The sequence below is a fragment of the Dama dama genome, chromosome 28, assembly GCF_033118175.1.
Source record: "Dama dama isolate Ldn47 chromosome 28, ASM3311817v1, whole genome shotgun sequence".
In the NCBI taxonomy this organism is placed as follows: Eukaryota; Metazoa; Chordata; class Mammalia; order Artiodactyla; family Cervidae; genus Dama; species Dama dama.
Genome location: NC_083708.1, coordinates 48,638,094 through 48,653,416, shown reverse-complemented (window position 1 = coordinate 48,653,416; position 15,323 = coordinate 48,638,094). Strand labels below are relative to the sequence as shown.

At 36.1% G+C, this 15,323-nt stretch overlaps 1 protein-coding gene across 5 annotated transcripts in view; it reads right to left on the bottom strand.

Annotated features, from left to right (window-relative positions):
• Positions 1-7,049: 7,049 nt before the first annotated feature.
• USP45 (ubiquitin specific peptidase 45) overlaps positions 7,050-15,323 on the bottom strand; it is a 53,238-nt gene continuing 44,964 nt past the window's right edge. For 4 of the 5 annotated variants that reach the window (XM_061131558.1, XM_061131561.1, XM_061131559.1 and 1 more), the window contains 3 exons: positions 12,698-12,784; positions 9,343-9,496; positions 7,050-8,790 (listed from right to left, as the gene is read on the bottom strand). In XM_061131558.1, coding sequence (XP_060987541.1) covers positions 8,660-8,790; positions 9,343-9,496; positions 12,698-12,784 — 372 coding nt within the window. In that variant the 3' untranslated portion in view covers positions 7,050-8,659. Of the gene's footprint in view, positions 8,791-9,342; positions 9,497-12,691; positions 12,785-15,323 lie in introns of those variants that run through there. The other variant, XM_061131562.1, reaches the window with a different exon arrangement.

Sequence of the window (15,323 nt, the reverse complement as noted above, 5' to 3'; positions counted from 1 at the left end):
TAGCTGACCCCGCATAGTGGGGGGCGGGGGGGGGGGGGTGGTCTTTGTTAACCTCGAAAACATCGCGCCCCCTTCCGGGGGACACTTGCTTAGCTCTACCTCCCTCGGCTAGTCCCGGTGTTTCGTTCCTTCCCCGCGGCCTTTAGGGAAAAGCGGCGGCGAAGTCCAGTTTACGTCCCGCTGCTCCTTTATTTCAGCCACAAGATGGCCTCCCGACAGGACTTATGCAATGCGATTCTTCGAATGGAATCCTTTGATTCCATTATGTTTTTAATAGGAATTATGTTCAGGTATCCAAAGTACCCATTTCTAGACTAGGAACTACAAAGAAAACAAAAATGTTCCGAAGATAAGATACAGTATTTGTCAACTCAATGTTGGAAAGTCTTTCTAGAGAGTAGCAGGAAACTTTTGCATTACTGAACAGAGTGCACCAAGTATCTAAATTGTTTCATTGGGAATTGTGCAAAAGGAACAGCAGCTAACAGTAAAATAAAATGTTAAGAATACGCCTAGAAGGATAAAAAAAAAATTGATAAAGATCAGATGGGTGGATAGATGCCATTTGCATGAAATTCAGCCTTCTTGTGAAGATACTTGACACCCAGATGTTCCTGAATCAGTGTTAGAACAAAGTCCTTAATAAGTAAAGATCTGCTTGGTCCTCACATCAAAACCACCCACAAACTACAACTTCATCCTGGGAGAAACATTCACAAAGTACACCTACCAACACCATGAAGTGAGTACATAATATTACTGGAGGCAAAAGGAAAATTTGGTTCCTTTGATCCTTGCCCTAATTTCTCAAAAAAAAAAAAAAAAAAAGACTAGACAACAGTCTAGTGTGATTTTTCTATTTTATGTTGTTTTGGTTGTGTCCTGTGGGACCTTAGTTCCCTCACCAGGGCTTGAACTCCAGCCCTGGGCAGGGAAAGCACAGAATCCTAATCACTGGACCGCCCTGAAGTCTCCCTGGTGTGAATTTTTTTTTAAGAGAATTTTAAAAAACTTTATATTTTATTTTAAAAAATATTAATTTTGGCTGTGCTGGGTCTTCCTTGTGGTGAACAGCTTGTTATTGCAGTGGCTTCTCTTCTTGAGGGGAGCACAGACTCTACGTGCATGGGCTTCAGTAGTTGAGGCACTGAAGGTTCCCTAATTGCAGTGCACAGACTTTGTTATTCCGCAGGCATGTGGAATCTTCTTGGACCAAGGATCTAACCCATGTCCCTTGTGTTGGCAGGCAGATTCTTATCCAGTGTACTACAGGGGAAGTCCCCTTAGTGTGATTTTTTTTTAAACCACTTTATGAAATAAAAACTAGAAGCACATTTACCACATGTTATCAGTGGTTGTCTCTGATTTTGCTCTCTGATCATTTTCCAGGTGTTTGTTGTTTTTTCTTTTTTTTTCATTTTCCAGGTTTTTTGCGTAGGCCCTGATTTTCAAGTTTCTCTGAGAAACATTCTAATCAGCGAAACAGCCTATCTTCCATGTGAAACCTGATTGCCCTAGAGAAACTTTCTTAAATTCCTACTTTCTGTAATCATACTTGTTTGCTAGTTTCCGTTAACATTGGAACAATTTTCTGGTAGGTTTTTGTTGTTTGCTTTGAATTCTGTTCTCCAATTGCCAACATACTGCTTAGCATAGAGAATGTTCTCCATTTGTCCAATGAGAGAGTTATTAAATACCTCACGTTTGTGCCTTCTGCCAGTTTAATGAGGCACCCTCTGCAAACAGTTTGCCAGACCAGGAAATGAGTTTTACATTTCCCTCACCACTTTCATCGAGGATCTCCCTGTCAGTTTATGATCTGAAGAATACATCAGGCATATTGAAAATATGGGGCATCAGCTTACAGGTTATTTGGCATACATAGGAAACTAATATTGGAGACTAGAAACATGGGATTTTTATGCAGTGGTAAAACATTTAATGTAACTATCACACACAATAACCTGGGAGGCAGAAAATATGCTTAACTGAAATTTGAGCAGGATAAGAAGTTGAAAAATAAGTGTGTGTTGGTTATTACTGGATGCATTTGGCAAGCTATTATTAAAAACGAGTGGAGCTCAGAGAGCAATGGTTAATTTGTAAAGCGGAAATGAGGGAACAGAGGCAACCAGAATTTGAGCCTCATATGTTTGTGATTTTGAACTCCAAGCAGTAGGAGATAAACATTAGAAAGCCTGTTAAATGACAAAGGATCATTAAAACTCAGCCTTGCAGCAAAGATCATACCTAAGGGTGTAAACATCATAGTTATTTGGAATTTTTCAATTAATTTTCAGTTAATTAGGGTAATCTAATTTTTTTTTCTCACTTGGGGAAAACAATAATCTAAGGATGAAAATGTGGTTAAGAGGATGGCTCTCCCATCAAAGCTTATAGACAGAGGTACCTGCCATAACGTCAGGAGAGATGTATGGAGGTAGGAAATCAAAGAAATACACCCAACCCAAGAACTACTTGTCTCAAAAAAAAGAAAAAAATGGTATTGGCATATAAATCTGACCAGGAACAAAGAGGTTTTACTAAACTTTTAAGAGTTGTAGTGAAAAAAGAAACCAAAAGCCTTTGCTAACAGAACTTGTGACTATTCCAAACTTTAAAACAAAACTTCAGCTCCCAATTATCTAGGAAAAGATGGGAAAAAAAGCTGTGCAACTTCCAAGGATGTCATACTCCTCAACAGCCATTCAAATGTAGCCAAACAGTGACGTCTGAGTCACAGAGAACAATGGAGAAGGGAATTCTTAAGAGAATGGGGGAAAGGGCTGATAATGAACATTTCCCATACCCAGGGTAATGACACTGTCTCCATTCTTCCTCCCCTTTCTGAACGCGGATGTTTCTTGTGTTAACAGTTCCACTGGTTTCACCACTAAACAGTAAGTGTGAGGACAACAGAACATACTCGTGTCCTGGGTCTGCAGCCTGACCAGTGGGAGCAGCATTCAGACCTGACATAGCACTTCCAAAGAGCCTGGTTTTGGAAAAGTAGATGGTACTCTGGGGCTTATCTCTTGAGAAGACAGTCACCGTGCTCCACATGCAGAAACAAGAGCTGAGTATTTGGTGACCAGAGGGCAGATTCTGAGAGACTTCTAGTGCACTCACAAGCCCATTCGCCTTTTCTTCAGAGCCCTGGGAGACTTAACTCTTTTCTACCCATTCTTCCTTGTACTCAGACAGGGCTATGTGACTACTTTTGGTCGCCGGGGTGTGCGAAACACATCTAAAGTAAAGAATTTAATTGCTCGTGCAAGAGCTTTGGTGTTCTCTTCCCCTGCCGCAGTGAAGAGGCCTGGTGTTCAGATGACAGAGCCAGAACGTGGTGAGTGGGATGATAGTCACCAGTTGACAAACAGCTGCTTCTGCAGATTGTCTAGATTCTCAGTGGACTCTGGGTGAGGAAAAAATAAACTATTTTTTTTCCCTCAGTGCACCTGGATTTATTAAGTTAGAACTAAACTTTTAATGTGATGTCATTGTTACTACAGCATAACCCAGCCTATTCTAATACATACGGGGATACAGACGTTTTAGATATTTCCGCTTGAGTACAACTTTAAAACTGTATGAAAATGGCTTCAGGGAATTCCCTGGTGGTGTCATGGTGAGGACTTCACACTTTCACTGCTGAGGAGGTTGGTTCAATCCCTGGAGACTAAGATCCCACAAGCTGTGTGGCACAGCCAATGTTTAATTAATTAAACATCTCATATAAAAAAATGGTTTTAAAATGGCTTCACAGAGCCCATGAACCTCTGAAATTACATACAAAAATCTGGGACACATATTTTTCTAAGAAAATATAAATGTCAAAATTTCCCTTCCTAGCCTCTCTACTGCCATCAGCAGGAGTGCAGAAACAGCCCAAGAATTAAAACCTTCCACTTCCTCCAACATTCATAGCTTCTCTTTGGGGCTATCAGGACTAATACCATCCATCTTTTATCCCTAGAACATCCTTCATTTAATGGAACTTAATTCCCATATGGCTCTGTGGGTAATGCTGCTTGATTTTTCTCTGTATCATTTAACATTTGAAATATCTTTTCCTTAATTTTCACTCCTTAGAATGTCCATTTCCTCACTTTTTGGAGTGGTCAGTACTGTATCCCCAATGCGTACCACACAGCAGATATTCAATACTTATGAAGGATGGTCTATAACATTCAATATAATCTCAAAGAGCTTCGTGTCCTAAAAACAGTTAAATGAAAAAAGGCAGGCAAAATATTTCCTAATGAATTATTCTGCCTAAATAACTCAAACAGTTTGAGAAACATTTGGAAGGATGAAGACTCACCCTTGTTACATACTGCAATCAAAATGAAAGAGGCCTGCGAGATATTTTATTTTGAAATAATAAACTTCTGAAAATATGAAGGATATTTTAAATATAGCTAAGTAAGCTGATACAGTGTTGATACACAAAATATTCTGTCAATAATGTGCATTGAAAAGAGACTCCAGGACCAGTCTTGAAACATAAATATGAATTTAATATTTATTTTGCATGTTTATATAGTAAAATCAAAATAATGTTCCATAAGTTACATAGCTCTTTTCCAAAAAACACTGTGGAAAAAGATAAAATAGTAGGAATGATATATAATCATTATTACTCAAAATTAAAAATATAGTTATCTATCTTTTAAATAGATTTGAATTGATGCATTTCTACATGAACCAGAACATTTTAAATATCTAAAAATAGTCTTTCTTAATGCAATAGCTAATAAAGAATCACATTTATTGTACACATCTGACTTAGCCTTATTTCTTCGGGTAACATGCAGACAAATTATGAGGATGAATTTAATAAAAGTAGGCAAGATACTATTTTATACCTCAAAATAAGATGAAGTTGATACATTTCACAGCTTAATCCTCAGGAAATTTTATTCAGATGCCATATAAAATCATTGACTAAAGTCGCACATGCAAACTAAGAGCTCTTAAATATATCATAGTAAAATAGCTTTGTTGGCATATTTATAGTAAGAAAACAGGTATCACCTACCCTTAGAACTGACACCACTCTCCATGGCCATTCAAAACGGTGGCCTTTACATCAGTTTTAAAAGCATTACATGACAAAATCTTAAATATAAACGTACTTTGGTTATGTCAAAAATATTCACATAATTTATATATAGTCAAAAATTTATCATTTTAAATACGGAATAACGAGGGAAAACCAAAGTTATATATACACTGTAAGCCAGTTTCTAAATAAAGCTAAACTCTCCTCTTACTTCTTAAATTCATCTGGCCAAACACTATGGTAGTTGTTTTGAGGATCTGTAAACATTCTCACTGATTCATACTATTTCCTGAGGTCATCTGAAAGCTACTGTTACTAAATTGGCTTCACAATTTAATACCCCTGCAAATGTGCTTTAGAAATATTGAAAATAAAAGCAAAAATTTAAATATAGATCCATGTGTAACTTAACATATTTTCTCTCTTACAAAAGCTATTTTTAGTCAATTCTTAGATCTCAAAATTAAATTTATTCCATTACTAGCAGACCTGGAAAAGCAAAGCTTTCATAAACTTCAGGCCATTAAAAAAAAAAAAAAATTTCAGAATTAACTCATTTAACACTGTGAAAATGAAAATAAAAAGTTTCTTATTACTTCTGGAATAATGTCTAAAATTCACACAGGCCTCATTTTAAAACATGTTAAAATAGTGCCTGTGCAGTGCCTGACTCGGGATGATGTTGAATAAGATATATACCTAATGAATAAACATGAAGTTAAGCATAAAAACTACTGTAGCACTTGAGTACTGAGTTAATATTCTGAAGCTACAATGTATCACTCAATGAAAAGTCACTCTTAACTGGTGTTCAGAATAAAGTTTAATAGATCTCCTAATTAACAAATATAGCCCTAGTTCATGTCCTGGCATCCTATCAATGAAAAAAGGAACTAGGCACTTTCCCTGATGCTTGTCCTCAGGGATTATTCACCATCTCTACTTAACCGTGTAATGGATAAGCCAAGAGGAAACAGAAAAGAATGCTCATTTCTTCCCCTTCTTTCTTCTTTTCTTTCCTTTCCCTGTTTCTTTCCTTCTCTTTTTCATCTATCCATCTACCTATCAATGAAATAAGAAGCAGGTGACATCCAATGAAATGTGCATGCCTCTTAATGGTACTTTTCTAGGAGAAAAATGAGGCAACTTAACATTTACATTTGGGGGAGTGACAATTACATCTTGGTAAAAGATGGCTGACTTGAATAAAGCGATTTAACTAATAGTTTTCCAAAAAATTTCACTGCTCTGGTGGTGAAGTCTTCAATGTTAATGGATTAAAGTTAAAGAAAAAACCTTTAAACACTGTTTACCTTTTATAGGATACAACCTGAGTTTACAGGTTAACTTATATAAAGATATATTTTTCCATCATTTCACTGTTAAAAATCAAGGAAATCACTACTACTGAAATTTTGACAGCTTAAAAATAGTTTATGCAATGACTTTTTAAAGCTCTGAATTTCATATATTATCGTCTTTAACACTAATCACAATTCCATTCATCCATATAGCAAAAGGCAAAACTAATAACCTTGATAATATTGTATACACTTAAATATTAAGAAGGGTCAGAATCTTGGTTAAATATTTCCACACATTATCTTATAGCCACTTCCTTAAGAAGAGGAGAATGAACTAGGGCCAGGCACTTACCCAGCACCTGCCTATACTATCCTTCATGAGCACGAATGATGAGGATGCTTGAACCATGCAGTTATGTGTTTTTATTTAATAATGTAACACCAAAGTAGTCATTTTTTAAACATTTAAGCCTAAGGAATAGTAATATTTTCATGGCAAGTTTTGACAGCTTAATAACTTGTTTTCTAGGAGTGGGGGGAAATACCATCATTTTGCTATTAATTATTTTAAAAGAAAATCAGAAATATAAACTTAATGGTCCATTAAAATAAAAACAAAACCTAGTTGAGCTTTCTAATGATGCTTAGTAAAGGCAAAAAGTGATCTCAAAACCCCAAAATCATGATTAATATTTATTGCTCTACAGAACTAGAAAATGCATTATATTTTCCTGTTAAGTATAAGAATATAATTCTCTATCATTTACAAATATGATTTGGTAATTTACATTTCAAAAGTATCCTATGGTCTCATATGGGTTAACAACTTCTATTTACCAATTCTGCATGTAACAATTATCTATAATTACATTTTGATCTTGGTTAATCTGTAAATTATTCTCAACTCCACCATCAATAGGCTGAAAATAGTATATTGATAAAATATTTTAGTATTTTTCTAGTTCTCAAAACCTCAAAGCAATAAGCTAATCAATGTTATTTGTAAATCCGTATTACTGAAGTTACAGTGGTACTTTTTTATATGGTTGAGTCATATAAACAGTGATAAAGTCACTAGGCCAACTGTGTAAGTTTATGTTACAAAAAGGGCTTCTTTCCCTGATAGCTCAGCTGGTAAGGAATCCCTTGCGATGCAGGAGACCCTGGTTCCACTCCTGGGTCAGGGAGATCCCCTGGAGAAGGGTTAGGCTACTCACTCTGTATTCTTGGGCTTCCGTGGTGGCTCAGACAGTACAGAAATCCGCCTGCAATGCGAGAGACCTGGGTTCGATCCCTGGGTTGGGAAGATCCTCTGGAGGAGGGCATGGCAACCCACTCCAATATTCTTGCCTGGAGAATCCCTATGGACCGAGGGGCCTGGCGGGCTACAGTTCACGGGGTTCACAAAGAGCTGGACTCGACCGAGTGACTAGGCACAGCACAGCGCATGTTACAGCCGTGCTTCCCACACAGCCGGGCAATGTGCCGCTGGGTAGCCCTGAGATGCTTCTAGGTGGAGTGCTGCATGAGTGAACAACCTTTCTTTAATTTATACATTTATTTTAGTACTTATTAGAAAAAATATAACTAGCACATAAAATGCAGAATATGATCAAAATAAGACTATTGTTTAAAAAGGCTAAAAAATAAGGTTAAGAATAATAAACAATGGCACAGGAGATATATATACATACACACACACACACATATATGTGTGTGTGTGTGTATGTATATATACACATATATATAATATATACACACACACACATGAAAACAGAAAAGTGGTATGTGACTCACATTTGTGAAACACTGTCTAAGGAATGATTTGACTTAGCCAGCATCATTTCTGAATGCCTGCAATAAGTCACATTATAAAGGAGTTAACTGTTGTGAATTCTGTTATTTTTTTCCAGGACAAATACGTTTTTAAAAACCTGTTTATGTTTATTTTAAGGATATAAGTTTGAAAGCATTTAGTTTTGTTTTACTTTAGTTTCGTTTTTGGCTGCACCCCACAAGGTATGCAGAATCTTAAGTTCTTTATGCAGGGGCCCAACCCTGCAGTGGAAGCTGAGTCTTAACCACTGAAGCACTGGGGAAGTCCCTGAAAGCATTTAGTAAATTTACTTTAAAAGGATTCACCAAAATGGTAACAATGTTCAGGAACATTTGAGGGACATGCTATTCCTACAGAAAAGACTACAAAGGCACATTGCATATTGTGGTTAACACTGCAGCATTTAAATAAAAGTGACCTAAATAATCATTATCACTACTAATTAACAGATAATTATAATATTCTTTCATAAAAAAGAAGGTATGCTTGTGCACTAAGTGCTCTTGATTCTGGAACCACCTGCACATAAGTGTCACTAACATGGACCCACTGGCTTGCTGATTCGCTATCAGGTTCTTTCAAACCTAACAAAACAAAAAGAAGTATAATTTTACAATAAGCATGTTCTGACTTTACAAGAAAGTTATCATTAACTATATAATGTTAAGACTTTATTGCGTAAGGCTGTTTGGGGTTAAACCTCTTCCAAAATGAACTCTTTCAAAGCATTAATATTAAGAGCATTTAAATATCTAGTAAAATACTAGGTAGCCTTATTTAAGGAAAAGTACATTTACACTAAAAGAGAAAGAAAGAAATACAGAGATGACTGAAGCAAATTTTTAACTCCAGCTCTATTCTGAGGACCTGGTATATCTTCAAAAACTACTGATGCTGTTAAATAAAATGTTATTCCACTGCAATGCACGATGACTTAACACCTTGAAAAACTGGCTGCCATTTCACATGATGTGAAGGGTAGTTTTATGATATTTAAGATTATCTAGGTACTCTTTAAGGTATTTCTCACTTAACAAAATGAATCCACATGAAGTATCCATGGAAAAACTTACTTCTTCCAGAAAAAGAATAAATTAATTTGTTTTTAAGAATAAAATAAACTCAGGGTGGCATACCAGGTACATTTTTCTTTCCAGTGATGTGTTCCAGTAATTTCCTGGAGGGTGTTCTCACTTTCACGTAAGCGGTGTAGTGACCTCCTCTCATTGAGCCACTATGTTCCACTATGCCATAGAGACCATAGAGAACTTTACCTCCCACACTGACATTCTTTTAGACAAAGAAAAGAAAAAAAACTCAATTAGTAATATTTAGTGAAATCTTATTATAAGGAAAATTAAATCAAATGCACATCCCACTTAAAATAAGAGCAATTAACACTACACTGGGGTACTTGCCCATAGGCTGCTGCTGCTGCTGCTAAGTCGCTTCAGTCGTGTCCGACTCTGTGCGACCCCACAGACGGCAGCCCACCAGGCTCCCCCGACCCTGGGATTCTCCAGGCAAGGACACTGGAGTGGGTTGCCATTGCCTTCTTCAGTGCATGAAAGTGAAAAGGGAAAGTGAAATGCAAAAACTTGACCTTTTTTCTGTTGCCTGGGCTGTCAGGGAAAAAGAGTGCTCACATACGGGAATGCAAAAGGGTCGCTCTATTCAGAAAAATTTCATGTTATTTAGCTAAGCTACATGTGCATTACTCTTGGATTTATCAATCCCTTTTCTAGGACTTTATCTCGTAGGTACCATGAGCAATATGTAAAAACACATGCACCAGACAAGTGATTGCAGGATTATTTGTGAAGCCAAAAGACTATAGACTCAAAAGTGCATAAATTGGGGACGGCTTGAATAAACTATAATGCATCCACAGAATAGAGTATTATGCTGTTTGAAAAACAGAGTGCAGATTATCTCTAAACACTGCTACGAAATACTCTCCAGGATACAATGTTAATACGGTAGAAAAAAAGGATACATCTTGTAAGCTATAATTATTAAAGAGGTGAGATATTATATATATATATATATAATAGATATGCATTTATTTGTTTATATTTTAAAAAATTATAGATGGATAAATAATAATTTGAAGAAATGATTATCTCTAAAGGAAAGAAAGAAACAGGTAGAACAGACGTGGAGAAAACCTACAGTTGTTTGAATTTACCTTGATTTACTCACTTGACTTTAGAACTACATAAATACTTATGTAATTATTAAACAACAAATTTAAGTAACAATCCCTAAAAATGAAATTTTAAAAATAAAGCAAATGAACATCCAGTTGGTGGTATAATCACTCTGTGAGCAACCATAGGGATCACGTCAAAAGAACCCAGGAGCCAACCTGAAGAGGCTCTCAGTGGCCAACAATGGGCCCACCAGATGTATTAGACTATGAATTAGAAGAAGAGTGCAGTAAATGGAAACATAACTAGTGTGTTAAAATCCATGAATTCATAATGATAAATTTACTGATCACAGTTTGAGAATGACAGTAAATTCATTATTCTGAAAACTGGCTTAAAAGGGGGACAGGGAAAGAATTGAGCATTTATCCTGCCTTTTCTAAAAGAACTATAATGTAAAATAACTAAAGAGATGAAAGGAATTTCTCTTTATATAGAAGTATTCCAGTAAATAAATGAAGAAAGAGTAACAGGATACCACCATTCTGTAATTGTTAATGAACCCAATGAGCAACACTGGTTGCTAACATCACAGAAAAGTAAGTGGCATTATGTGCCACCTGATGAAAGAAGAGAACACTCCCTATGAAACAGCCTTATCAGGGGTTGGGGTGGGAGTGGCGGGGTGGGGTGAGGATCTATTCAAGCTTCTCTTGATCCAACTACCTATTTGTAGGAAATCAAGAGGATAAAGGAATAATCACCAAAATCTAAAGTCTAGGAAACTACCAGAAAGATGACCCAGTTTCTTCAACAAATAAATTGCAAGGAGCAGAGATGGGAGAGGGAAACTATATGTTAAGAGAGGTATTTTTCAATCATGACATGTAGTGCTTACTTGGATATTAATTCATTTCAAGAATTTATTAGACAATTGGAAATATGTATGCTAGAAGATAGAAAGTGGAAGTGAAGTCCCTCAGTCATGTCCGACTCTTTGCGACCCCATGGACTGTAGCCTGCCAGGTTCCTCTGTCCATGGGATTTTCCAGGCAAGGATACTGGAGTGGATTGCCATTCGTTCTCTAGGGGATCTTCCCGACCCAGGGATTGAACCTGGGTCTCTCGCACTGCACGCAGACTCTTTACCGTCTGAGCCACTAGGGAATCCCAGAAGATATAAAAAGTACTGCTATTCTTTTAGCGTGAAAGTGGTATTGTGGTTATGTTTAAAAGGCGGGGTGGTAATTCTTATCTTTTAGAGACACAGAGAGGAAAAGATTTATGAATGAAAGGATACCTGATACTTGCTTCAAATAATGTAAGAAGAAAAATTAATATAAAAGGAAGACGTGGATGAATATGTGGATGGGGCGGGACTGGCCATATATGTAGGGTCTGGGGGTGAGAGGTTCATTTGTACTGTTCTCTTTGGTGTTGGAAATTCTCCATAATAGGTACTTTTAAAAAATATGTTTTTGTAAGTTTAACACACAGCCTGCTAGACATTTTGTTTGCCACATTATCAAATTCTATGAATGTATCAAATTCTATGAATACTGAATGTAAACAACTGGCAGAAAGTGCTGGTATTCCAGAGTAGATGAACTGGATTCACTGAAAAACTGCATTTAAGATATTTTTGTCTTGATTGATCAATGTATTGAAAATATTAAGTTCAATAAGTTTACGTACCACAAAACCTAGACTGCTAACCAGAAATGGCAAGCAGGACAATATGTGAGTTACCCCAGATCTGTGTGGTTCCACATGGAAAGCAAAGTCATCAATTTCACCTACAGTTAGTTCTCACATACAAGCACAAGCAATTATAAAGCAGCTTGCTTTCTATGTCTGATTATTAAAGTATTAGTAATTTTAAATTTGTACTCAGTTGGCAAGTACACTAGTCTCAGTTACGTACATGAAATGGCATGAAAGACAATGCACTAGTACACTGGTTTCCAAAAGAGAAGAAAACTCTTCAAAGGCTAAAACTACTGCCAGTTAAGCATGTCATTCACAAGGAACAGGAGAGGGCACAAAATATGCTTATTTCTCTCAGCAACTATCCGACTCTAGCAGCATTTACAAGCAGCTTTGATCATGAACAACATGCCTCACTCATGCTTTATGCATCTTTTCAACTTATTCTGTCTCCCAAAGGACAAATGTCATATTCAGTGTGCTAAATGTTGGATGGAAGAAGAAAGGCAGGAAGGGGACAAGAGAGACAGAGGGTAGGAGGAAGGGAGAAAGAAATGGTCTAATAAACAACACATAGGATATTCTAAAGCATATTATTTGCAAGACAATTAAATATCTTAATAATATACTATACCTTACAAGTAGCGGAACAGAACGGCGCTAAGTCAAGCATAAGTGGAAAATCTACATGTCTGTTTACTTTGCGAAGACCCAAACCAGCCTAAAAAAAAACATTGTCACCAACTTAATTTATAGAGCATTGGGTTTGTTAATTTTAATTAAAACCAAAAGAGAAATCCAAAAAGTTCATCTCTTCATAGCTATTAAAACATCAACAATCCAAAACTGATAGGTGACCAAGTTCTCAATCAGGTTTCATAGACTTATTGCAAAGATCACTCATTTACATGGGTATTTTTACCACAGACAATATGAAAATAATTACTTTCACTGTGCATTTCAACACTGAAAAATAAACTCAATGTGATTAAAGCCAAGCTATTGACACATATGCTACCTAAAAATGTACTCAACTGAAGAGTCAGGAGTCTGCTGTTACAGGCCTGACTGAATGACTGGTTAACAGTTAACTCAACTCTAGACAACCTTATCTAGAGCAAGGCAGCAAATGGGTATAAATGGGTGAGATTAGGTCATTTTCAGTTCTAAAATTCAGTGATACTCATTCATTAAAAAGAAAAAAGCCAGAACACTCAAATAATTTTATCAATAAAAGTAAACATATATTATACAAATCAAATGATCCTCATGTTGATTAAGAAACTCTACTTCTTTCTCTATTTTTAGTATCCAAAGGTAGGCCTTGAAAAATGTATATTTGCACTAAGTAATAATAAAAATTTCCTGACAGCCCATCAAATATATTGGATAGGAAACTCAAAAATAAAAATGGACTCTTTTTAGAATAACAAGATACTTGAATCTGAGATGTTTGGGTAGACAAAATTAATACATATGCAACCTTTCATGAAAAGCTTTCATGACTTATACTTCAATGACTAGTCTTTTTATTTGCACACTAATTACATAACACTTGCTACAGATCATTGCCTATTTCTTATCTTTCTTTAAAGAAAAAAAAAACCAACTTATTTTTTGACCAAAATATTGCCAGTGATTTGTATTTTCAAGTCATCTTTAGGAGTCTTAACCTGATATCAGATATGAAATTATGAAGTCATATGTCAGGAAAAATTAATCTGTATTCAATTTGTTTGCTTCCTTTTTTTCTTATCAGGTGACATCTATAAAGCGGCTGATACCAGCAATGTCTGAGATCATCTCAGGCTTAAGTGTCCTCCCCAAACAGTACTTTGCTGTTGAAAAATTAAACCTTAAGAGAAAAGACTTCTATCAACACTGTTATAATCTTTGCCATTTTGGACAGGCTAAAAGGGGAATCTCACTATCACTGTATTTTGCATTTGTTTTGCTAGAAAGAATGGAACTTCCTTTCACATTTTCTTGGAATTTTTTACTTCTGTGAACTGTCAATTCATGTTCTTTACCATTTAACTATTAGAGTCTTGATCTTTTTCTTACTGATCTTTAAGAGCTCTTTATTTATTTTCAATATTAATCACTTGCTACATTTATGACAAAGAGCTCTATCTTGTTGAGATCTCTCAGGTACTGCGGATGTTTCTAATATAAAACTCTAAAATTAGTATGGGGAAATAGGTTTTCAGGGACACAAGAAAGCTAGAAGCAGAGACACTGCTTAGAGATTCTGATCCCTCTATTTCACAGTTCCAGGGAATGAGAATGTGGCTTTGCAGACATTACATCTAGCCTGAGATCAAGAAGGGACCTAGACGTCTATAAAAATTTCCCTGTAAGGGCATGAATTCCTTCTGTAGGTTGTTCCTAAAAGGGATGCAAGTACCAAATATAAAATAACCGTGGTATATCACTCTCAAATCCGGCATGACCCCAGCAAGTTCACACCAAGTCCCTGCAGATATACACCTTCCATTTAGCATTCTGATGTACTGTAATGAGACACAACACATTTGCTTCCGCTTTCCATGGCCATTTCCACAGAGTTTCTGTAACGTTGGCTATAGCAAATCAAGAACTTCATCTAATTTCCGTGGGTAGGGATGGAGATACAGAGAAAAATCTCTTCCAGTCCATCTGTGGCCCACCTGAAATGTTGCAGATATATCATCAAAGCTTTCCATCTCTTGAGATTTCTTTCAAGGGTTTTATATTTAGAAAATTGTTCACACAAGGATCAGGTTAGTAATTTTCCTGAAGTTTTCTTCTAGTCTTTCAATAATGTTTCATACAATTTAAAAAAAATCTGTCTGAAAATAGTACTGATATCAACATATATGGTCTAGAAGGAAGCTCTAAATTTTTATTTCAAACACCTTTCTTAAGTCCTTTAGAGAATAACCTAGCCTCCTTCCCAACTGATTTGAGATTCATCCTGTATCGTAACAACAGACTTTAAATTGTACTCAAATTTACTGACAATTCTGACCACAGTATTTAATTACTAAAGTTTCTTCTGGAGAAACTTTAAAATCATTTTATCAAATGCAAAAAAAAAAAAAAAAGAGAGAGAGAGAGAGAGATAAGACATTAAAGTATAACCAACTGGAGAAAAACTTTTAAAAATAAGTTCTCTCCCACTAGAATCCTAGAAAAATGAGGTCTGCCTTGTAGCCCTTTTTACAATTAGTCCCAGCCAAACACACTCAGCCCAAGCACTCTTCTCCATTGGGATAAGA